Raw genomic sequence first — 26,278 nt, 5'->3', positions numbered from 1 at the left:
AATTGTTGCGGTTGTTTTTTGTGTGTCTCTCTGCGACTAGATCCTTTTGAAGCTTTCATCATTTTCTCAATCCGACATGAGATAAGACGAATAGACCTTCACAAGCGAGACTACAGTCTGCTGGTGCCGGGACTGAGGAACACAATTGCTTTGGACTTCCATTTTAACCGTAGCCTGCTGTACTGGACAGATGTGGTGGAAGATAAGATCTACAGAGGAAGGCTCTCAGAGACGGGTGGTATGCACTGGGGCACACACAAGGGCATCGATGTACATGAAAACTTGTTATATACTTGAAAGAGGTTGTGCTTTTATGTCTAAACTTTAAAAATCCATGTTTTATGATTTTTTTTCTCTAGAATTGCCGCAGCATAGTTTCAAAAAGCTACTAGAGATACATATATATTCTTACGTCTTTACAGTACTATGAAACACTTTTTGCTCATTTGCAAAATTTAGTTTTTGTCACACTTAAGAAGTTTTAAAATGATGTTTATGTTTGTCAAAGGGGGTTAGGGTTTTTTTTCCAGACCATAAAGCGGTTCTAATCTGTTCTTGAATTTCTTCAGAAAGGCACATGATGTATTGCATTTAGATCATTTTAGTCAACTTCATGCTGTCATACAGGGTCTGTTTATGTAATTTCTTGATTCTGCAGTTCTAGCAGTATTCTAACTTGTATGCAGCTCATGAAATTCAGCTCTGTTTTTGTGGTTAGTCATATTTAAATTATGATCTACAAAGTGAGCATTTAGATTTTGGATAGTATGCTCTTCTTTCCTCTTTGTATTTAATCAGGTTATTGCTATGTGGTAGTAAAATGTATTCAATTATCTCAAGCTCTGGTGTGACAGAAAAACATAAAACCTTTTTTAAAGGGGGCAGTACATTTTCACAGTTCTGCACTTCACTCCCATGATGTAAGTTCATAATATCATTATTTTTATCCTCATGATCAAGCTGAAAAATATTGAGCCAAAAGACCTGTATTGTGGTACTTTATCTGTCCTTCAAATACAATCAGAACTTACTCTTTGTATTTTTGTGAGTGGTAGTTTTTTTCTCTTTCTGTGGTCATGCAGAACTGACCTCTCAGCTTGGTCTATTCTACTCTTTTAAGAAACCTTCATAAGACACCAGACAGATTTTCCCACTTTGTCAAATGGCTATATCCAGCCTCCCAACACTCTTACCTGATGGACAGCATTCCCCTGAATACCATCTTCCATGAATTCATTCAAAGTCACTGCAGTACAGTCACATTATTGTCTTGTCAATATTGTTTTAGGAGTGGCAGGTATTGAGGTGGTTGTTCAGCATGGGCTAGCCACCCCAGAGGGCCTGGCTGTGGACTGGATTACAGGGAAACTCTATTGGATTGACAGCAATTTGGACCAGATCGAGGTGGCCAAGCTTAACGGAGAAATGCGGACCACTCTGATCGCAGGAGGCATGGAGCATCCACGAGCCATCGCTCTCGACCCAGGACAGGGGTATGTTTTTTTCCCACTGCTGCTAGCACCAGAAATAATTCAACACATGAGAACTTCAATGTATTTTGCTTCTTACATAAGATTTGGAGACATGATCTTATAGAATACATTAAAAATAATGCATTGGTTCTTTTTCCTGAACATCAAAATCGCATGGAGCAAATACTCCAATACCATTTCAACTCTTTCAAATAATCTACTACTCATTTGCTCTTGTTCCATAAAAGTTCTGTTGCTCGACACTACAGCTGTTATGGATAAAAAGCAAAGGCAATACCTTGTTCTTTTTTGAATTGGTCTCCTTTAGGTATAATTCCTCAAATTCAGTCCTCATTTCCCCTGCAGAGTAGGACAAGGAGATTGTTTGTAAAGCCATCTTTGTGTCTGACAGTAAACATTTTATTCTCCCTGCTGTCAGCAAAAAGAGGACTGACTACACCAAATACTGCTTAGCCAGAAACTAGTAAGACTAGAGTTCCAGCTTGAATAATGGCATAGTTTAAAGTTTACATGTAAAGCTGTTGCAAAAGGGAAAATGGATCTATTGGAATGAGGCATAGTGATGTGAATTGTATAGTGGTCCAACTTTTTTTCTTATCTACATTGTCTTAAAACAAATTTGAAAGTACATTTTCTTGTTCTTAGATATATCCACATCATATTTCATCAGCTACCCTGTCCTGGTACTGCTTCAGAGTACAGTTTGACACAGCAGGACTGATGCTCAACCTGTCCAGGACTAAGTGACTGTCAGCCTAAAAATCCTCTCTGTGATGTTTTTTTGTGGCACCTTTGCAATATTGTTAAAATCTATTCTGCAGGTTGTCCAGCAGCAGCCACAGCTTTGAAAGGAATGTGTTGTACAAGATATTAGGTCTATCTTTCCTTCCTTAGTTTTCTTCTTTATGTAAGAGAAAGATTTTAAAGATTTAGGGATGTGTAAGTAGGGCAAAGAAAATGATGGTGTTTGCTGCTGCTGTAACCTGATGTCACCTCCTTGCAGCTAGTCCTCTGCCTTGGATACATAACATCGCTGTTATCAGTGGTCTGTGGCTCCCTGAGCTGGGTATTGGACCTGAGAGAGAGGGTTGAATACCAGTGTAACCTTCCATTAAAGTATAATGTTCAGTTTTTATGCTCTGTATAGATTGTGGTCAAAACAAGGAAAAATGTTGCTTCAATTCTTAATTTTGCACATCGCCTGCCTGGTTTATTTACAATAGTGCTTAGAGTTGGACCTTAATAATTATGAATCATTTTGTCTAGACCTGTTGTAGGATGTAGACTTTTGTGTGTTTTACAGATTTAATGCTACAATGAATTTGGTTCAATGTCTTGAGATATAAATTGTATAAAACATTTTTATGTGTGCCGTTCCCTTAGCTTGGATAAGTCTGAGTTCTTGTGTTTGCCTTCAGAAAAGTTTTGATTTGCTTCCTTTAACCATTACCACTCCTGGTATATTGATAATAATAGCCACCTTTTGTCTCTTAGAAACCTTCAGATGTAAGGTGTTTAAAATGGGACCTATTTTATAAAATACACACAAAAATAATTCAATGAATGTCTTACTGATTAGATTTTTGTGTTTTTATAGCTAGCTATTACGTACCTTCTTTATATGCGACTTTTAAATTTGAGTGTCCTGCTGATGTATCACAAAGTAAGATTTGAAGAGTTTTAGTTCACCTTTAAACACATATTTCCCATTAATTTAGCAATTACAGCCTGATTGAATTATATTCTATTCTCAGCAAGATGTGAAAGATAAGAACTTCAAAGAACCTTTTAAAAATATGAGATTTTGGCAACTTTTATAAAAAACTATTTTTCTCTGCTGTTGAAATGTTACAACAATTTTTCATTAGATACTGCATCTACATTGGCTTAATTTCGTCTGAAAGCCAGTGGTTGGAGACTTTGGCAAAACCCAGACATCCCAAAAAATCAATTTAACACTTTTAAGGAATGAGTTATATGCTCACACACTCTTCCTTTTGTACTTGGTCACATTTGAAAGGATGACTAGACTACATTTCATGACTGTAGAGAGTAGGATTAATGGGTACTTTTGGTACCTAAAGGCGCGTTTCCATTACGGGGCAATAATTCTAATCTTATTACTTGAATCCACTCAAAGGAGTGGGTGATTGATCACTGAGGTCGTATCAAGTGAATAAGCCTATTGATCTGTACAGATATATTTCTTCCTAACACGGTTTTGTTGTCGCCAGTATGTGATTTAAATTTGAGCACCCATTTTCTTGTTAATTTTGGATGACTTAGTTGACAGTGAATGGCCAGTTCTCTGATAGAAAGAGGCTGCACACTGTCAGTGATACATGGGGCCTTGGTTTTCTTTTGAAGTTCCTTAGCCAGCTTTAAAAGTCAGTGAGTCCAGAATGGGTTTAAGATGCATGGTGCATGAGAACTGGCAACCCTACTAGCACTACTGTAAATAATAAACATCTTTGTGAAAAGCCATGTGAACATTAGACTCTACTCGAGACAAAATAACTACGGGTGGCTAAAGCTGAAACATATAAAGTGTACCAACGTAATAAATGAACAAGTATAATAAACAGAAAACCTGCTATGCTGTCAAAACATAAATGCTTTATTGGGTTATGTTTTTTGTGACCGTGTAGCTTTCTGTGGATGCAGCTGACAAAATCTCAAACTGTAGACCATCGGAGATCATCAAATGGTATTAGGAGTTAAGCTTAATCAAGGAGTCCAACAGAAATGATTTTATAAAGCTGTGATCAGAACACCCCTGTTAGAAAAATATTGTTTTAAAAAACTCAACCTGCTTACTTATCATAGATGGTTAAGAATTTCACTGGAACACTGCAATTCTTGGGCAGTGATCAGGACTGCTGTTTGTGTTGCATAACACAGATGAAATACCATATCCATAATTACTGTTTTCTATCCTTCTTTGATGAGCATAATGATGAGAAACTCTAATTGCATTCAGTACCTTAATGCTTTCCATCTTCAGCAGCCGCAAAGAAGAATAGATGCTAACAGCCACATCTTGTTTCTGTTTCAAGAATTCTCTTCTGGACTGACTGGGATGCAACATTTCCAAGAATTGAGGCTGCTTCCATGAGTGGGAGCGGGAGACACATTGTGTTTAAGGATATGGAGATTGGAGCCTGGCCTAATGGATTGACACTGGATCATTTAGAAAAAAGGATTGTTTGGACAGATGCACGGTTAGTAATTTCAGATTGTGTGCAAAAATCCTCACCGTTTAATCCATATATGCCATTAAATACTGCAAAAGTTTCACCAAAGGAAATTTTATCATCTTATTCTCCTACTGGGCATTAAATTATGCAAGACATGCAATATTTATAGACTTAAAAAAAAATGCCACTCTGTGGCTCTTGAACATTTTAACAGTTCCATCAGTGGTTTGGAAGGTTTCACTTTGATCTCCCTCCATCTTGTACTTTAAGAACATTAAAGCAGAAGTTTAAACTTTGATATGGTGTTGGTTTTTCTTTAACAGCTCCGATGCCATTTTCTCTGCACTCTACGATGGCACTGGGGTCATAGAAATCCTCAGGGGCCATGAGTACCTGTCCCATCCCTTTGCCGTGTCTCTCTTTGGTGGAAATGTCTACTGGACAGACTGGAGAACAAACACATTAGCCAGAGCCAATAAGTGGACAGGTCAAAACGTCACTGTCATCCAGAAGACAAGTGCTCAACCTTTCGACTTACAGATCTTCCATCCCAGCCGGCAACCACGAGGTGAGAACTGTGTGGAGTCACTTGATGTTGATGTAGGACACTCTGTCTTTTAAAGTGAAAGTCAGTCTCATGCAGGGCTCATAACGCAATTACAAAATAAAGCTACAGTATATGTAATTAGTTTTAGCTTCTGCCTCTGCCTTCATTTGACCCGTCAGTCAACCAGCAGGTGCCTGACTGAAAAATAGCACTCATGCAGAGAATAAGCCATTTTAGCTTAATGCTACATTTTAATCTGTTTTTCTTTACTTGGAAATTATTGTAATTGACTCATGCAAATACAATATTGTTTGCTTTCTTTTATCTGAGTAAAGAGAGCTGGTTAAAATAAAAATCAATATGTGCTTCACCTGTTTTAGCCAAGACATTCAATATAATGAGCATAATTGGTTCATTTCATTACTGATCAACATATTGCACTCCTACAGTCAATAACTATTTGCCCAGCAATTTTATGACATGACAGCTTACCTGGTGTTGTGTTTAATAACACCAGGTATAATGCATGATTCAAAATTTAAAAAGTTGCTGTGTGGCATAATCAGAAGATAAACAGATACCAATAAACCTTCTAAAAGTGAAAGACTTTGTAGCTTCAACAAATAATGACGATCACTATATATCTGGGTTAAGTCAGTCAGCAATGATTCAACTAAAGCCTTGTGGATTTTGTGCCATTGGGTATTTTCAGTTGGCAGTGGAGTGTAGAATGACTTGAAACCAGAACATGTCTATTGAAATGCACAGGAGAGCCACCAAGCTTATGGTGCTAGCAGTATTGTTCATGCTAGCAGTCTTTGATCATTTCCAGTTTGTATTTGAGATGATCCATGCAATGGATTATCCTCTTCTTTATATGTTGTATTTGTGAAATCAGTCTTAAAATACTCACTGTCATATCCAGTATTGGCAGGACTTTACATCTTTTAACTTGCTTTTCAATAACTAAAGTACTTTGCATGCTTCACAACGACAAGAGATATTATGGCATTGCATTGTTAAACAATAAAAAGCTAAGATTTATTTATTTTTTTCAACAATGAATGGTCGATAACATTTGTAAATTCAACAGCATCTAAGTCTGAGAGCCACAATGCTGTGTGCTTTTTTTGTTTTTGCTTGTAAAACAATATTGGAGTCATAACAGTTACCATCCTTGCTTTTTTAAATCTAAGTTATGTTCGTCCATGTTGAGAATTCCTTTTGACCACCTCAAATACTGTAATTATCCCAGAAAATCCCCTTGCTCCTCTTCACTTTATGCTGACTTTTCTCTATTCTCCCTCCTTCCCCGTCAGCCTCTAACCCTTGCGAAGAGAATGATGGACGTGGTCCCTGTTCACATCTGTGTCTCATCAATTACAACCGCACCGCGTCATGCACCTGTCCACACCTCATGAAGCTTTCAGCCAACAAACAATCCTGCTTTGGTGAGCAAGAACACCTTCCTCATTTTTCACGCTTTCAGCATGTGTTGTCCAAGTAAAAATGTAAGTTGCTGCCTTTTACACTTTAATTCTTTCTTTTGACAACTTTTACATTTGGCTGTTAGTGGATCTTCACCTGCGTTTCACAACAGAAATCCTCAAAAGACTCTCAAATGGTTGTTTTATTATCTCACCAGCGCTGAAAAGGTTCCTTCTGTATGTGCGACGCTCTGAAATCCGTGGTGTTGACATTGACAACCCCTACATGAACGTTATGACGGCGCTGACGGTGCCAGACATTGACGATGTCACAGTGGTGGACTTTGATGCTCAGGAGGAGAGGATCTACTGGGCTGACATCAAAAGTCAAACCATCAAACGGGTGTTCATCAACGGCACCCAGCTGGAGACCATCATTTCTTCAGGTGGGGCAGGCAGTCTTCCAGGGAGTCTTCTAAAATCTCTCTGTGGAAATTCTGAATGGCAAACCAAATGAGAAAGTAATACTCCATACATACTTTTTTTAAACCAGATGTAAGATTTATTTATTTATAGTAATCAATGTAATTGCAGATGTAACTTGCAAAAACGTATGATGCAACACATATTTGTATGCAATCTAAGATCATCTGCGTCTGTGTGTCCATTGTCTAGTCTAGTCAAGAAATAATATGACTATGTACAACACAGCATGACTGCTTCTCATGCTCTTCTTTTGTCAGACATAGCAAACTGTCGGGGTCTGGCTTTAGACTGGCTTTCTAAGAACTTGTACTGGCTCAGCTCGGAAAATGACGAGTCACAAATCAATGTGGCCCGCTTTGATGGGTCCCTGAAGACGTCCGTCATCCACGGCATTGACAAGCCAAGGTGCCTCGTAGTGCACCCTGCCAAAGGGTAAGTAGATTAGTGTGTGCATCTCATGGGTGCATCATCATCACTGTATAGTGTAACAAAGAGTTGACTTGTACAAAGGAAGATGAGAAGATCAAAGACCTTTTGGGGGAAAAAAAACACCTTCTACATATCCCTCCACACTTATTGGCACTCCTGCTGATGGTGTGTAAAATGGCCTTTTCTAAATTTATCTCTTACTGCCACAGCAGAATCTTAGACTGACGAATTTGGAAAAATCTAACCTTAATTAAAATTGTGAATATTTGTTTAGTGAAGACAAAAAAAAAAAAAAGTTCAGTACTCCTGTTTTCTTCTGGGATTTAGATTGTAGATCTTTACAAAAAAATGCTAATTTTATTTCTATAGAACAATTTGTATTCATTTGGATATGATTTTGGATATTTATTCTGCTAAAAGACCCAATCAGAATCAATTTTCCATTTTTTGTTTCTGTTTTCATCTCATGAGAAGAGAAATAGATCCACAGCATAACAGATTGTGCACCATGCTTAGCAGCTTTTTCTTTTTTCAGATTTCATTGTTGTCTAGCAACACCGTATTGTTCCAGTTAAAGTTTGACACTCCAATTAATTCACAAATGTCATGTATACATTTTAAAAATTAATTCAGTTACATATTGTAATTTTGTTAAACAGAAATTGCATTATTTTTACCTGAAACAGTCATTAAAGGTTAGATTTTTCTACATTTTTCAACGTACTGCTCTGTCTTTTTGCTGTTCAAAGCTAGGCTAGCCAGGCATTATTACATACATTTTTTAAATGTTTGTGTAGATAAATATGTAAAATAATAATAGAAAAAGAAAATAGGATTTTTAAAATAATGCGAGTGTTTTTGTAAGCTTCATGTTGTTTAGTACCTAACCGAATTACTACCACTCACCTTTCTTCTGTCATGCAGGAAAATCTACTGGACAGATGGCAACACCATTAACATGGCCAACATGGATGGGAGTAACAGCAAAGTCCTCCACCAGAATCAAAAGGATCCTGTAGGTCAGTGGAAGCTTATACGGTTAATTAACCAAAACTGTTTATTTACTTGTAGCTCACTTAGCATGGATATAGTGGACCAAATTAGGGCTAATGGACATGGATGTGGTCGAACAGTTTTTCAAGGGTCACTAATGCATTTGTGTTTTATATTGTGACATGTTTGATGGGATGTAAGACAATGATGTGATAATCCTCTGCAAACATATTAGTTCTACAAAAAATATCACACAATAAACTAATAAATTGATTGAGTCATGTTATTAATACAATTGAGATTAGAATATAATGAAATAAATCAAAATGTTTTGCACTACAGCTTATAAATGTAGCAGAMAGAATTTCAGAAGTTTAAAATACGTGGYTTGTAAGTTTTATTTTTGTTTACTTTTATTTRGCCTCTGGGTTTGTTTATTGATAATGTCCATGGATGTTTCTTCTATTGTTAATTAAACTTTTCAGAGCATCCAAAACCTCCCTTTATTGTCATATATTTCAAATTACTGACATTATTTACACCACTGTGGTCCTTGAAATGTTTGAAAAGCTGTTATAACCCAGATCATCGCAAAATAACCAAATCTGCCATGCGTGTTTTGAAATATAGTGCAAACGGASACAGCCAATGACTAGAGCTGAATGTGGTCGACTTAATGACACACATGCAGAGACACTCATGCACATGAACTGCTGCAGACTGCAGGGAAGGGACTCTCTGTGCAACAGCAATTAAGAAGAAAATTAATTACTAAAAATTTTAAGAAGATGAAAAAGATAAAACCATAAAAAATGATGTGTCCTCGAAGAACATCAATGTCAGTAGATTATTATAATCAACATCATTAGTTTTTCTAAAGGTATCATGGCTGCCCTAATGTGTTTTGTTGTCAGCTGAATAGATCAGAGGATTTAAGTGTTTTGTAAATGAATATTTATTTGGTGAGATATTCTTTTGAATATTACCACAAGATTTTGGAAAGTGTTTTTTAAGCCATTAGGTTGATCTCTGTTGAAGGTGTAATATCATCCAGATTATTATTTTAATTCTGTAATTTAGGTCAGAGCCAGAAAGAGTGGAAATTGAATGTGATACACTCCCAGCATCTTTAAATTATATGGAAATTTATGCTAAGCACCTATTGTAAGATATTTGTTTCCCATCGTAATGGGAAATAATTTGTACAATTTTGTTTAGCATTAATTTAGATGTTGCAGTGAACTTCTAACTGATACAACAGTGTCTTGTGGCAACATGTTGTGAAGCCACAGAGATGATGTTTAATAAAGGTCCAGTGATTTTTCATTGCTACTTCATTTTTATCCACTTCAGCTTGTTTATGAGAGCTTAGCTCTCTACGGCTGTTATTAGAAGTAAGCAAATTTTTTGACTGTAAATGCCACATAATCCATGGTTAAATGGGCAAATGCAAAAACAATCAGCTGGTCTTCATCTGTAGAAGTTGCTGTTACATATAGCTCAAGGTCAAACTTTTCATTTGTCACACAGAGCAGCTTTGTCTCTGCTGCAATTCTTCATTCTCCCAGGCCTGTCAGCCATGGAGATACCAGCATGCTCTGTATTTCACTGGTTTCATTTATGATTATGGGGTAGACCTGGGGACAAGAGTAAATTAATGATGCATTGTGACTGTGAATCTGCCAGACATAAATCCAACACATGGTGCGAGACAGTGAGATGTCCGGAGGTACACAATTGAAATTGCTTTCAGCTCCAAACATTAACAGGGATACTGTTTGGAGAAAAAAAAAACCCATCAGCTGGCCAGGAAATGGATTGAAAAGCAGTCAGTTCTCATTCTTGTTCATTTTTTATGCCAGCTGGAGCTCTTTTTGAATGATCCCCCACGTAGACGTGTGAGGAGACACAAACATTTTTATTAGTCATACTCTAACCAGGTGCATAGGAATAACAGAATGTAAAATAATAAAAAAATATATATGTTGATAATTCAGCTGTGGCTGTTGCCACTGTAGAGCTATTCTACTTTTTTCTTGTGTACATTTTCCAATAATAACATAGCATTTTGCAAAAGCATACATAACCATTGGACATTACCATTTTGTCACCTACAAAGTGGTAAAAGTGCAGCCTTTAAAGTGCATTTACATTTTACATGATAAAAATTAACACACAATTGTGAAGTAGAAGGGAAATGGTATAAGGTTTCCAATCTGTTTTACTCATAAAAATCAGCTTGAAATGCTGTGTGTTTGTATTCAGTCCCACTTTAATTTGATAAAGTTAAATAAATGCTAGTGGAACCAACTTCCTTTGAAAGTTAGACTTTCCCTGTGTCATTTAATCTCTGTATGAATACAGTTGTTTTGTGAAATCCTCGGAAGTTTATTAGAGAACGTTAGTGAAAAAAAAGCCAAACAGCTTTGAATAGCTAACCCCAACATTGTTCACAAAAAACCCTGATGTAATTTATTTAATTATGATTCAGCTTGATACATCAGAATATGCATATAAAGCGTACACGTTAAAAAAATGAACGTTTTTCAGTTATTTAGCATTTTCCTTTTGGCACAATGAATATATATCTGCTTTGTGATGTCCATTCCTACATCTTGGCAATTTGTAGTGCACTGATTGAAAACTTGGTTTGCTCTCTCCACCTATACTTCTCCCAGGTCTCTCAATAGACTTCACTGCAAACAAGCTCTACTGGATAAGCTCGGCCAATGGCACAATCAACAGGTGCAATCTGGACGGCGGAGGGCTGGAAGTGCTGGAGACTCTAAAGAGGGTGCTAGCCAAAGGCACAGCTCTGGCCGTAATGGGTGAGTGAATCTCGCCACAAGTCTATCAGATTGCCACAGAGGATTATTCAAAAGGTATGAACAGATTAAATGTTTACCCAGATAAGTGGGTAGACTAGAGTCGCTTAGGGAGTCCTAGCAACAATTGCGCTTCACTTTGTGCAAACTCGCCTGAGCGCTAGATAATTAAAATGTATCACAGCAGTGATTGATGATAGATTTTCTCTCTCCTTTTATAATGAAAAGGTGGGGGGTGTTAATTACATGTTGATTCTTGCTATCATTGCTAAATCCAATGTGTCACACCGTCCATCAATTGATGGATATATTAGAAGCAGCTTAAATGTACCAGTCCTAAATGATGTGTCTTTCATGTTGTTGTACAATGTTTTTTCCTGATATTGTCTATTTAGTCCAACATCAAATGTCTCTGGGCAGCAGTAATGTTAAAATTTACATTTTCACTGATAAAGGATTAAAGCTAAATTCAGTCCAAACATTCATGAAAAAAAAAAAAAATTGTGACTGAGATTGACAGGAGCCCCCACAAAGACTTTTCTATTTAAGCAAGTCTATTCTGCCTCCACATGATTTTTATGAGGTTGATTTTATCTATGATTTTAGTTGCACTGTGTAGCACTTTGAGATTTTTGCTAATGAAAACTATGGTACAAATTAAATTGATTATTATTATTATTATTATTATTATTATTATTAATTAAAATTAACAAGCTCTTTTTCTAAGATACTCTTAGAAATGATGGTGTGTCTTATCTTCCAGAATAATGTTGGACTTTTTCATTCTAACATACATTTAGTTAACATACATGATTGAAAATAGGATTAAAGATTAATTTATGTGACATGTACAGAATATGAAAAATTTCAAGTCTGTATAGTAACTAGAATTATCGCTGTATTTCTGCAATTTTATTCATGATTATTCATACCCATAAATTTAGTTTCATTCATTTAAAAATGTTTTTTCTTTTTTGCAGCAAATTAGACAGCTCTCTCTCAAAAAATAATAAATGAAATGAAAAAGGACCATCAACTTTGACAAAAAACATTTTTTTATTATTATTTTGCTAATAATAGGTTGATAGAATATATTTTTACCTCTTCCACCAATCTATGAAAAGAATTGTCTTTAATAAAGTGTCATTCAAACATTTCTAGAATTCTTTGCCAGCATTTTACATGCTTCCATAGGTGTTTGTGATTGTAAAAAGGTCTTCTTGCCATTACTTTAATACGTAGGCTCATACATTCTGATCAAAGTCAGGACTCTGACTGGGCCACTCCAAAACATGAAAAGTACTTCAATTCATAAACAAAGCAAGTTTGTATGTTAAAATTTTTTTTTAAATGATGTAAATATAAATCCGACATGGATTTGAATACTTCTTTGCTAAACTGTGCTTTAGATTTTATTAAAGGATTCATAGCCTCTCCTTTACTCCAGGATCTTTATGTATTTATATTTTTGTCATAGCAGTGAATGTTCTGATGTAAACTATTCGAAGCGAGCATAGAGGTAATTGACCATTTGAAAGTGTTTAATTCTCATGTATTAATACAGGATTTCAGCAGATTATTTCGAGATGATCGCAGTCCCTTTGAGATCACAGTTACGTAATCAATGCGCAACCATAAACCATAATAATGGATCAGTTTGTCCTTTCACATCATGCTTATCGATCCGACAAAATCAGAGCCATGTGTGTTTTTGAAATTGTGCCACTGGGATTAAGTTTATGTTTTCCCTATAAGGAACCAARGGTGTTTGCTTACAACTCATAGGATTCATCTCAGCAATATGCACATGACATTTGTGACAGACTTCATGTGATTTCCCTGTCAGGGGAAATCCCCACAGGGCCGAGCTCTGTGTTCTGATCCTCATGCAGCCTCTTTAGATGCATTCAGGGCTTTAAATACAAGTATAATGTCGTTGCACCGTGATCAGCATTTATGATCTGCATCAGATTCGGCTGATCAGCATGTTTCTCACATCAGATCCCACTCTGCAGTTTTTAAGAAGTCAAAGTGCTGAGGTTATAGATAAGGTTTGATGAATTYAAAGAGTCAGACATATTGTGTTTGAAGTCTGTTACAATACAGAAAAACAATTATTCATAGAGGAAAAGAAATAATTAACATAAGTATTTAAAGTTTTGGTAATATTATTTATGGCAYTTATTTTAATTTTGATACATAAGCTTAGAGTAAATTCATCCGGTAAATTTAGRAACATTTTTCTTGAGTTTGTTCTGGAGAATACTATCCCTTAATGMTATKTTATTCTTTACAGATTTACATGGTATAATGAGGTGATATCATCTGATTGGGTTGTATGTCTCCAATTAGCAGCTTAACATTAAGCCACTCTTGACTTGACTAACTGTTGCCTAAAACCTTGACCTCATTAAGAATAACACGTGCTATTCATTTCATTTTCATACTATGATTAAATTCTTCAAAAAAATAAAAAAAATTAAGTAAGTTAAGCATAGCATGGCAAACAATGAATTTTGAACAAAAGGCTAAACAGTGGTTGCAAAGAATGTTAATGGTTTTTTAAGACTTTTTTGAAGAAATACCACTTTTCAGTTTGTGGAACAAAATCTCTTGTTGCTGCGTTCTGTAGCCCACTTCTTGAAGACAGTATAAAATGATTTCTCTTGAATCCTACAACACGCTTTCCTCTCGATCATTTGCTTTGAAGATGAGTTTATGTTACTTAAGTCAACATAAATTGCAACTGTAAACAAAGGTMACAGAGTTGTCCAGAGAATTACATTACMGTTTAGACCTTTTAAGAGCCTACAAAGTTTAGACAGATTGCTCTTACACAAGAAAAACAAGACCCCAAAGTCAAGGGCTCATTGAAATGAACACTTACAACATGGCTGAGATAATTCAATTTTACACTCAGATGCACCTAACCAAGTGTAATTTTCGACATGGCAACAGTTCTTTTGGATGCACTCTATGTTTGTAGACTTCTGACCTTCTTAGCGTGTCATACAGCATGTCTTGGCAAGCAAAATGAAATCTCATCTTGTCGGGAGACATCCCAATTCTCAAGATTTGAGCAATGTAGAAGTCATCTACACACGCAATGTGTCTGTCCACATATCTGTCTGTCTGTCGATCYATCTATAAATAATAAAAGACTGTTGTCAGGCTGATGCTTTGTGCTTCGCCGATGTATGCTATTAATCTTGACAGGCCCTTGCTTCCTGTGTGGAGGGTAACTGTCAGTATGTGCAGACTGCATTAATTACAGTGTTACAGAATAACAGCCATGGCAGAACTGAATTTTTCCTCTTTATTAGCTGGTAGCAACCTCCAATAAAAAAAAAACAAAAAACGAAAACAGATCTGTTGGTTCATTTTCATAAGCATTCTTTACAGCTAAGACTTGAGAGCGAAGGACCTTCGAGACTTCATTATTGCATTTCACAAATCTGAGCGAGAATATGAGGTGACAGAGACTAATGGCGTGGTTCCCTCACAGAAGCAGGTACAGCAAAACACTGGAATGATGTCCGCGGGTCTCCATCAATCACAATTAATGACTAATTTTACCTATGTTRGGGAAAACTAAGTAGTCTTAGAATCAGCACTGGACTGTGTTTTAATATTTTTGAGAAAAAACAAAGATTAATTTCACTGGGTTTTACTTTTACCAGCACGAGTATATAAAGAATATTTCACATTTAATTCTTATTTAACCACATTTAAAAGCTTTGGAAGAAGTCTTGGGATTGGATAATTGGATTCTCTCAGCCAGAACAGATGTTAAGGTTTCACAAATTTCCRATGCACAGATAATTTATACATATTCTGATTTCCATTAATATCTGTGTCCCTGTGGTCTTTGTCATAAAAAAGTATCAAATGACTTGGTGATTTATTTATCATTTCATAATGTGTAATGAGACAAAACATTTGATGAAATATTATTTTTGTACTTAAAAGAGATTGAGTGGCAAAGTCCTGTCACTTCTTTTGATTTGAAGCAGTGCAGTGCCTTACCAAAACAATGTGTGAGTCCTTCCTCAACAAAGCCATTATAACTGCTGAGTCCTTGGATCCATAGTTGCCAGTTGCTGTACTGGCTAAAGGAGCAGCTGGCTATCATGGATGCCAGGTGGATGCAAGATTTTATGCCAAAGATGTCCAACAGATCAGGGACATGCAGAAATACTATCTTTTCAGCTGAATTCCGAAATGCTATCGTAACTGCCTGCTGGTTAAGTCCAGCTGAAATCAGGTGAACTGGACAGAAAAGGAACACTCTTATTGTATTTACATATCAATAATGCCTTACAAAAGTATTCACAGCTGTTTAATTTTTTCACAATTAGTCACAGTACAAACCACAAAATTGGAGCAACATGTCATGTTATCAAAGAACACAAAGTAACACATACTTGGAAAGTAGAAGAAAATGGATACATGGATGTTTATGTTTGTTCAAGTATAATATGCTCATGGATTCAGCTTCCTTTCTTCAATATGTGAAGGCTACCAAAGTTTGGTAAGGAAAGAAAGATAAGAATGAACCAGGAATATGGAGTTTAAAGTAGGGTTATGTTATAAAACAATGTCCTAAACTGAATATCTCACGCAGCACTGTTCCATGGAAAAGATATTGCACTCAAAAACTAACACTTCACAACACAGTTCACAGGGAAATGGGCAGCGCTAAATAGAGGGCAGTCCTGGAAGAAACCCTTTTAGAAGCTACAAAAGACTTGAGATCGGGATAACAGAACATCGAGCCTAAACTTACAGTCAGAGCTGCAATGAGATTTAGATCGAAGCACATTCGCGTATTAGAATGTTCCAGTCAAAGCCCAGACTCAGTCGATAAAGAATCTGTGACAAGACTTGAAAATTGATGTTTACAGATGCATCCCACCTGGCCTGAGTAGGCTAGAATATGAATGAGCAAAATTTTCAAGAGGTGGCAAAAACGTATCCAGAGATTTGCCGCTTTAATTCAATGCATCTGTGATTCTGAAAAGAATTGATTCAAGGGAGCAAAATATGTCTTACACTTCTCAGATTTTTATTTATATATATATAAAAAATAGGAAAACCATGTGTCGTTTTACTTTCACTGAACAATTAGGTGTTATGCTCCTCTGCAGGTGGTCAGGCAGCTTCCCATTCATAGTAATAATCAAAGGACTGTTTCTATAGTTCTAGTTTTGAGTCACTAATAACGTGTCATCACAGAGACTATTGTGTCCTCAGTGGTGACTAAAGCGATGCACACTGAGCAGACCTATCATTTTGAATCGTGTCAGTGTTTTAATAAAGGTTCATTCAGCAGGTGGCCTTTTTTTTAAATGGTTAATTCTCTGATTTACTGATGATATTTGATACACAGATAAAGGGGGAAGTGGTGCACAAATTCAACCAGTAAGAGAAACCTCCAATATGGAGTAGTGATAATGTAGGGTCAAATATTCAGTCCTAATGGAGGGTTCTTGTTTCACTCTGCAAACACACCTTGATGTTGTCTCCTGCTGGTTRCCAAATGGTGTAATTACAGAACTACTGGAAACACAAGGTCAACCCATGCAGGTCTTTAGGCGCCGTAATAATTGAATTGCCTTGAGGGCTTCCATTTCGAAGGTGTGAGTGATCCATCAGCCTTGGCTCGTCTTTGATCAAACAAGCCGTTGAAGTGGAAATTGAATATGATGTGCCACAAGCGAGCAATCACATCTAGCCAGTAGTCCCTGTGGCATCAAATTAACACAAGGTGCAAAGCTAATCTCAGCCAGCATGCCCTCTGGGGCGTAATGTTTTGTAAACTGCRTGTAGATTGTCACTCTTCTTCATGTGCACTTGACTGATTTTTGGAAATGCGGCCTACATTCGATTTTAAGGTTAGCATTCACACTCAAGCACTCAGTGCAATGAGGGATTGCTCCTCTGAGTGCTTCTGTGTTTGTCTGCTTTGCTGTTTTTGTGATAAATCAAAAAGTGTGGGACGYTAARGTAATGCCTGATTGGATAGTCTAAAGAGGAAAGAAATGATGCTGATCTCTATAGAATTTACTGTATCAACCACAGAAATGTTCTTCATTTTAATTTGGTTGCAACAATAATCCTGAAGGATATTCCACTGCACTCAGTTATGTGCCAACGAATGCTGCTTGGCTTGGTTGAATTAGAGAAAAGCATAAAATGAAATGTTCTTGTAAATCACACTGCATTAAAGAAAGGAGTCATTTACTGAATGGTCGCTGCTACTGCTTAGCTGAGTAGTTCTCCTGCGCCTCCTGAAGGTCTCCACAGAAGATTGGTGATAGGTTCATTATCCAGGGTTGGTTTTTGTGTCTGATTTAGATTTTTTWATTTTAATATGGCTGTTTTCTTGTTTTAAAAACACTTTTTGTTAGAATTTTCCCACCCATAGAGACATCACTCCTTCGCAGAAGCATTCATATTTTCTCCATCTCCATGACACTATGTAATGCTTAAGGTCCAGCATACAGTGAGAAAGAGACATCTAACTCTAATGCACTTTGTGCTGTATTTTGAGTCAGAATTGTCCTGAGGAAAAAGGTAGGACTCATTGGTGGACTCGGTATGCTGAGGGTCCGAGGGCTGTTGTGGGTGTGCGTGTTTTTTAGAGAYGCACTTATCACCAAAGCTCCTGGTGGCCGAGTTACTTAGGCCCAGAGGGCTTTGTTTTCTGTCACAGTGAGGCAACCAGTGAGAGTAGAGATGTTAAAACATTATGACGCATAACAACTGCAAGTGCATGTTCTCAGTTGAACCGGTGCCAGAGGCATCTATCTGTAGACATGGGTTGAACATCACTGTCTTGCCCACTCCCTTTTTTTTTGTTGAGGTTTGTGAAAAGCTGCTGCAGAAGAAACTAAGCATCAATGGGAGTATGATTCAAAGCAACTGAAAAATGCACATGTCATCAGCAGCCAGCAAGTGAACATAGCAGGGGACAGAGTATACCATACATTAATCTTATATCAGCTCAGAGAATACATCAATTATTAAATGGCTTTCTGACATGAAAGCTGTATCCGTTTGGAATTTTAGTGCAAGATGGAACTTAACACTTGCACTTCGAATAATTGATGAGTTCTGATATTATGTTCTTGGGTAAGCTTCCTTTAGAATGTTATTTTTAACCAAAAAGTGCTTTTGTAGATTTTAATAAACAGCTTACAGACATATAATCTGAGTTATTTAAGAGAGCTCTAATGTGATACTAATAAAAAAAAAAAAGCATAAAAAAAGCCATATACATGTTTTTAATTTATTTGTATATGGTCCTACCAGAAGCAACTCCATGGATTGCTAGCAACACTATTGAGGAAACTGACTGACCAATAAGAGCAATCAGTAAATGAGGTTTATGTTTACAGGTGGCAAACTGTGGTGGGCTGATGATGAGTCGGCACAACTGGGGACAGTCACCAAAAGAGACGGCCGGAACTTTTTGATTCTGAGAAACAAGACAAGTGGTGTTGTCCATATGAAAGTGTACGACAGGGAGGGCCATAAAGGTAAGTAGGCGCAAAATGATATACATAATATACGCAAGTATCCACCTGTAATATCTTACTGTTTGCCTTTGCTGGTTATGCTTTTCATTCAGGAAGAAATCCGTGCCAAGTGAACAATGGAGGATGCTCCCAGCTCTGCTTCCCAACCTCAGAGAACACCCGCAGTTGTTCCTGCACTGTTGGATATAATCTACGCAGCGATCGTACATCCTGCGAAGGTAAGAAATGCTGTAAGGTACACATCACTTTCAAGGTAAGATTGCATTAAAGTGTGTTAGTGATTCACACATCAAAGCTTAGAAACGATTAGGTATATTTAAATATATGTAATAGCTGATAAAGGTCTGTAACGGGTCTTTCTGTCATTCTTTAGGTGTTGACTCATTTTTACTGTATTCCATCCATGAGGGAATCCGTGGAATTGCATTAGACCCGAATGACAACAGTGAAGCCCTCATGCCCATTACAGGAACTCTGTTTGCTGTGGGGGTTGACTTTCATGCAGGTATGATATAAATGAGAAGACCATGTTTGATCTAGCTCTCAAGATCTRATATGTTTTTGGTCAGTTTTTGCATTCCCACCGAGGTCAAGACAGCCATTTGCAGAGAATATGTTTTACACAATAACTAAAAGGCAGGAAAAACACTTTCAATGAACAGACCTATAACTCGTATGATTTTACCAAACCACAAATGGACAGACAGAGAATTTAAAACAGACATATTTAAGTACAGGTTGAACTGAACATAGCTTTAAAAATAAGTCTAGTTAAAATATCACATGAAGCATAAACTTTTTATTTAATTTTTACCAATAGATGAAATATACAAATGTTTCCAAAGTTTGATTAAATAACTTGTATTTACTGTTGAAATCACCAGTCATTATATGGCAGGTTCAAGACTTAGAAATTGTAAAACGGATAGCTCTATGTTGTTCTTGATTTATGAAACCTATATAGACCTATATAATATAAGACCAAAAAATAATTATTGAGGTCGGAAATGTATATTTTCTACTAAAGAATCCAGAATGTGATACATATGTAAAAATTGTAGTCAGAGAAAGTCTGAAAATTTAATATGATATTACTTTCCATAAAGTTGAAAGTCAGATTAATAGAAAGGTATTCAACTAACAATAATGTAGATATAAGATATATCACATCTTGGACAAGTTATCTCTTTGGACAAATTTATAGAGTTCACTTGAAATAACACATTCCAGTTGTAATGAAGCAGTTTTACTTTATTTGAAAGCTTAAACTGCACAAAGTTGGATGCTTCAGTGATTGAACTGGTGAGGTTACACTCCTGATTTCTCTAAAAGCACTTGAGTTTGACTGGTGGAAAGGGTAATGGAATATCATCTAAATGCTAACACAACAAACATCTTCTCCTTGGAAGCCAGCAGATGGGCTGTCCACCCACATCATGTCAGCTATTGCTCAGCTAATTACTGTAACTGAAATCATCTTAACTCAAAGTGGTTGCTTGCTAAACGTGTTTCTTGTGGTAATAACAACTGGCCCTTGACTTTACCAGGTGGAAGGGACAATTAATGCAACAGAAACATGCAATTAGAGCATTAACCAATATGGAGACATGTCAGCAATCTTATTAAACAATGTCAAATGGTTTCTATCACAGCACTGAGCTTTGTCTACTGATAGTTTGTAATGTTTTAGATTTTCAGCGAAGTTTGGTAGTTTTGTCTGTTTAAAACTTTTGTGGTGTGAACTTTTAATTACTATATTAGGGCTTTTACTGTAACCTTAGTTTTAACAGTTGCTTTAATTAGTTAATGACTGAACATCCCAAAGGGATCATACATGAAAGAAAGGGTATAGTTACAATATAACAGGCATTTCAAAAAATATCTCTATTTGAGTATTTAAAGTTTTGTCACAATATAACCATAAATATCAACAAATTTCTAAGTGTTGCACATTCTTTACCTTTTACTCTGATACCCCAAAATAAAATCTAGTCCAGCTGCTTGTGGATGTCACTTAATGAACAGAGTCCACCTGCGTGTAATGGGCATCAATCCATCCACTAGGATGCTGAAACAAACAGCTGGAGTAACAATGGAATGGTTTAGATGAAAACATTGCCTACTTTATAACTTAAGCATTGTCTTTATTACAGTGGACAGTTTATGTTATTTTGTGGAGGTTTATCACATAAAATAAATCAACAAACTACATTGAAGTTTGTGGTGGTGAAGCGATTAAAAACTTTGAATTAAAAACTTTGAAAACTCTTGATACTTTCGTAAAGCATTGTATCCTGGCACTTTTACACAGTTTATGAAAAAGTAGGCTATTCATGTCTAAAAAAATTAGAATTTAATGTTGCATTAGCAAATCACAAAAACTGGYCCTGACAAAATAAATGAATAAAAATGTCAACATTTGTTGTTTCTCAGATTTTTTTTTGTCTGAAACGTCATCATTCAGTAATTTTAGATTTTCTTCAGAAAACYTCAAAGAAATATTCCACTTTATWGTTTAAGCTGAGCTGCGGCACAGTTTAAGAACAGACACATTTCTGCATTGACTGTGAGTACTACCATAGCATTGCTTAGATTTAAAAGACTGTGTAACTTTCAAATTTGATAAAGCTTTGCTTTGTCAGGATGAATGCAGAAACATAAAAATGGGATTTTTACAGCTAACTGCCACTTAAACAGTGGCTGGAAGGATTTTAGAAAGCTGATTCCAGGCATTAGCGGATCTGTACAATAAGGCAGATACCATCTCTGACAACTGTTTGAAAACCCAGCTTTTGGGCTGTTTTCTGTCTCATTTTAATGTGATACTTAAATTGCTGACATAGTGCTGATTATATTTCTTTTTTATATTCCTCAGCTGTCGGTTTTTGCCTTTTTTCCCTCCCTTTACATGTTCGCAGTTATCGCAGCCTCACACACACACGCACACGCACGCACACACACACACACCTCTATAATAGCTGTGAAACACTAAAGCAAATATCTATTAACGCCCATCGCTCTTGAGTTTTTTCGTGTTGCAGCCTCTGTTCACGCCTTGCTGCTTGGGGATATTCATTTTAAATAACATTATCTTTCAGCCTGTACATCTCCAATGTTATGATTCTTAGCTACTGTTTTTTTTTTTATTGTTTTGTACAAATACACTTCAGTTTATGCAATAAAGTTTTAGAATATGAATTTAAATTACAGTACAAAAAGAAAAAAAGAATGACGCAAATTTTAGATTGGATCCACCTGAATATACAGGATTTATTAACTTCTTCTATTGCTTTACAAACCCTAACTTCCTAGTATTTAAACCAAATGTATGTAACACAATGAGTCATTTATTACATCAGGCTCTGGCGTATGTTCTAATACAAGTCAATATACTGACTAGATAAATAATAATAAGTTCAAATTAAAAGTGAATTTCAGAAATTCCATCAAACTGCTTTTCATCAAACCACTAAAACAATTCTGTTTTAAAGAGTTTCCAAATGGTGTCAGCTTAAGGTGCCATAATGCTGCCTTGGTTGTCATCTGTTACCTTTGTGCTTTCTTGTATAATATGTGATAATAATTGACCTTTCATGCTGACAAATATTCTGAATATATTCTGCTGCTGAAGCAAATAAATTCTGTATAAAAGATATGGCATGCTCACACAGCTACATGCTTATAGCATTCAGATAGTGAAGATATAAAGGCGTGGTGATTTTCTGTGCTTTGTAAAGTTTTCATGAAGGTGAATATGTGAGGATGAAGAAAGGAAAGTCGGAGATTTCTGTTAGCATTTCCATAAAAACCAATGTTTAGATATCCAAAATGCATTCATGTTAAACATATTGAAATGGTTCAAAATTGACATTTTCCTTCCTTATTTTATTTATTTTTTTGATATTGAGTATATTCCCACATGAAGACACACCCTCAGGGATCCCTTTCCRAGACAGGTTGTTGATGGGCATAAACTCTGCTTGTATGCATTTCTTTTTGTGAAAAGTCATTCTGAACCAGTGATTTTATTTTGTTTTGTTTTGGTAATCTCTCCTTCCTGCCTACTCTGTTACCAAATGGTTATAGTCAGTAATAGAACTGCCAATAACTTTTATGTCCTGTTTTATTTTTATTTTTTGTAGAAAGTATTCCGTGATTCTGTGTTTAGCTGTCTTTTTCCTGGAAAACGTAATTTGCTGAGCTGCTGCCGCCATTACTTTTAGGTACTAATTTTGATTTAGGAATTATTTTTTTCTAGAGAAATTTATTACTGGAGCTATTGCTGGCACTTCTTGTGTACTTTGGATTTAATTCTATAAAAAGATGTTCTTGCACTGTGCTACTTTAAGTTGTTTCTGTTTCCAGTATGATACCAGTAACGGAGGTGCTGCCGGCATTCCTTTTTGAACTTTGGTTTTGTTTCTTTTTGTAGAAAACCTTTGTGGCAAAGTAATATGTGCTTTGCTGTGGCTGTTTTCCTAACAAAGCCATTGCATTGTTGTCAATTACTGTTTGAACTCTTGTCCGCATTTCTTTCCATCTAGRTACCCTTAAAATTAGTATTTGTTTGTTTTTCTGTTTTCTTTATTGGACAAGAACACTGATAGTACTATTGATGCCATTAGATATGTGTATTTTTTTTTTCATAGTAATTCCGGATTAGTATGTATTTTTGTCTCTCTTTCCTGTCCCTTCTTCCCTATAATTAGGATTGAATTGAATAGTTTGTACTCYGATGTACATCTGAATGGACTGTAATGAAAGGAACTGGTCTGATCWGAGTTGAATTTGTGCTAGTTTTGAAATATTTTGGTTTGCTATTTATTGAATTTCTTCATTCAAATAAGCTGGAATGAAAGCAACACCAAGCATCTTTCACTTTCATAGGAACCAATGGAAACTTTGAATTCTGTGCACTGTCTTTACTGTTTGTTGTTTACTCCACAAAATCTACTGAGGAAATATTTCAACTGTTAAATCTTATATTAAGCCTAACAAATTGTGCAATAAATAATTGTTAGGCAGTGAAAAGATTTTAATCATTTTACTTGATTGTGATTTCAAAAAGTACTTATTAGCCTGTCACTTATTTTTTCAAATTAAAAAACAAAAAGCTGTAGTCCAAACATAGTTAGATTTCTTAAACAAATATGAATAATATTGCAACTTACTTAATATACAAATAAAAAGCTTCAAATCAGACTGTTTAAAAAAAACTCTGAAGGTCAATAGCCCTTTTGAGTGTGACTGCAGCTTTTGGAAAAGAAATGAGCTGAGTCCAAGTACAAAATTCAATGATTGCYGCAGCCTTTAATTCTTTGGGCAAGTGAACATGCAAATGTAGCGCTAAGTCCCATCCAGGATCAGCACCTGACAGCATGCACATTTCATTTACATATCGTTATGGAAGCAGGGTTGCCAGAGCAGAACAGATGAAAGCCCCCCAGCTGTATTCTGTCATATGTCATCTTTGTGTTAACAGAGTGTGAAGGCATGAGGAACAAGATGGTGCAATTAAATGTCTGATGYTAGGTAAGCTCTTAACAACCTGTGGAGAGTCGGACTTGGAGGCTCCACTGCAAATACAGCATATAGTGAATTTACCTAATTCTTAAGGACTTACTGTGTGTGCACTGCTTTGAAAACAAAAAGGGCTTTTCTATAAATTAAAATGTCAGAAATTTCAGTAGCACAGTTTTAAAATTWAATTTCATATATTAAGTGGATTCATGACACACCGAGTGAAAAACGTCATATGTTTCAGTAAAAAAAAAAAAAAAACCAACGAGGCATTGACCCAACGAGGGTCCCTGTTGTCAATCAGTGTTGCTTCCTAAGTGGACAGTTTGATTTCACAGAAGTTTGATTTACTTGGAGTTATATTGTGTGGTTTAAGTGTTCCCTTTATTTTTTTGAGCAGTGTGTGTGTATATATATATATATATATATATATACAGGGGTGAAAGTAARGGGGTACGGCAGGGTACTGCGTACCCCTAAAAGATTTAGCGGAGGTACGCAGTACCTGCAAGAGAGAGGAGCGGCTGTCTGCTGTAAAGAATCAGTGGGTTCACTGTGCAGCCGCGACTGCGCCCACTAGATTTTCAAGAACCATCTAAAACACGACTTAATCAGTTAATCCTATTTCATATTGTTTCTGAACTGTTCGTGCTTTAATAGAGCAGCGGTGCAATACGTCGTTCGTGGAAGGTTTCGAGTCGATCTCGGGATTAGGTGACAAACTGAACTCCGCCAGGASSCTGAAACCAGCACGTCCTCCTCTGGCTCGCTTAAAACGTTAATAACTTTATTAAAGAACAACAAAAAAATCAACAAAACATGTTCAAATTAATGATCCATCAACAATAATAAACTCAGTGATTATTGTTTCAACAAGGTGTTGCACAATTCTGTGCATTTCGGTTCCATTACCAAAATAACGAGCAGAGCAGGAGTTTAAAATTAACTAATCAACCACCGCTGTGTTCAGGGAGCGTTTATTAATGATCGCAAAATAAATATCAAGTCTGCAAACCTAATATCGTAGCGGACTGAATGTTATGTTTTTAACATAATCTCTGGTCGGCTTGTGGAGCGCAGGAGGTTGCCATGGCAACAGGTGTGCTTAAATGAGAGAGAGACGCAGAATAAAAATGTGCGACTGGTTTAGAGTTGATCACATTTTCGGGTTGTTTTACCTGTGTTAACCTTTATCTTGGYGCATCACAGCCGCTGGAGTTTCTGAACGTTCAATAAACGACAAACTTGGACTAATTACCTTGTTCTCTGTGACTATACGTCAATCACATCAAACACAGTAAATAAATTTCATTAAGTATTTAACAAACAAATGGCTTCTACCGCGATAATTATGTGAAATTAAATGAATTGTCTACTATAAAAAAAATAGTTTGGTGCTTTGAGCTCAGAGTCTGAGAGGCTTTTCCTTTATATCAAACAATTTTTTTTTGCCTCCTATTTAGTGGAAATATTGATGTTAATGAGATTTTCTCCAAAATAATAACCTTTTTCAACCTTTATAGCTCCACTGTTGAAAATGAGAAGCTAACATTCACAAATGACAGTGAAATAAAATCCAGTCCAACATCTGGTTTGAGATGATTCCTCTGGAACCTGTTGGAGAAAAAATAACCCATCTTCAGAAAATGATCTTTAACCTAACAGAGCTGTGGTTCCTCTTATCAGTATGAGAGTCAGGGTGAGGAGGCACCATGTTAGGAAGAGAAGTGGAAGCTGCAGGATCTTCAAAACAAACAGGTCATGATGCTAGGCTACTGATTATCTCTCTGTCTGGACACAGGATCAATAGAACCAGTTTA

At 36.2% G+C, this 26,278-nt stretch overlaps 1 protein-coding gene across 6 annotated transcripts in view; it reads left to right on the top strand.

Moving 5' to 3' along the window:
- The window catches only part of lrp1bb (low density lipoprotein receptor-related protein 1Bb), a 316,436-nt gene that overhangs the window by 195,461 nt on the left and 94,697 nt on the right, over positions 1-26,278 (top strand). For all 6 annotated transcript variants that reach the window (XM_008402891.2, XM_008402881.2, XM_008402905.2 and 3 more), the window contains exons 24-35: positions 41-238; positions 1,289-1,493; positions 4,550-4,714; positions 5,014-5,258; positions 6,557-6,688; positions 6,883-7,110; positions 7,408-7,582; positions 8,504-8,598; positions 11,251-11,400; positions 18,798-18,938; positions 19,031-19,156; positions 19,312-19,443. In XM_008402891.2, the coding sequence (XP_008401113.1) occupies positions 41-238; positions 1,289-1,493; positions 4,550-4,714; positions 5,014-5,258; positions 6,557-6,688; positions 6,883-7,110; positions 7,408-7,582; positions 8,504-8,598; positions 11,251-11,400; positions 18,798-18,938; positions 19,031-19,156; positions 19,312-19,443 (1,992 nt within the window). The remainder of the gene's footprint in view (positions 1-40; positions 239-1,288; positions 1,494-4,549; positions 4,715-5,013; positions 5,259-6,556; positions 6,689-6,882; positions 7,111-7,407; positions 7,583-8,503; positions 8,599-11,250; positions 11,401-18,797; positions 18,939-19,030; positions 19,157-19,311; positions 19,444-26,278) is intronic.

Source organism: Poecilia reticulata, linkage group LG2 (genome assembly GCF_000633615.1).
Source record: "Poecilia reticulata strain Guanapo linkage group LG2, Guppy_female_1.0+MT, whole genome shotgun sequence".
Lineage (NCBI taxonomy): Eukaryota > Metazoa > Chordata > Actinopteri > Cyprinodontiformes > Poeciliidae > Poecilia > Poecilia reticulata.
This window is presented reverse-complemented; position numbering and strand designations above follow the sequence as displayed.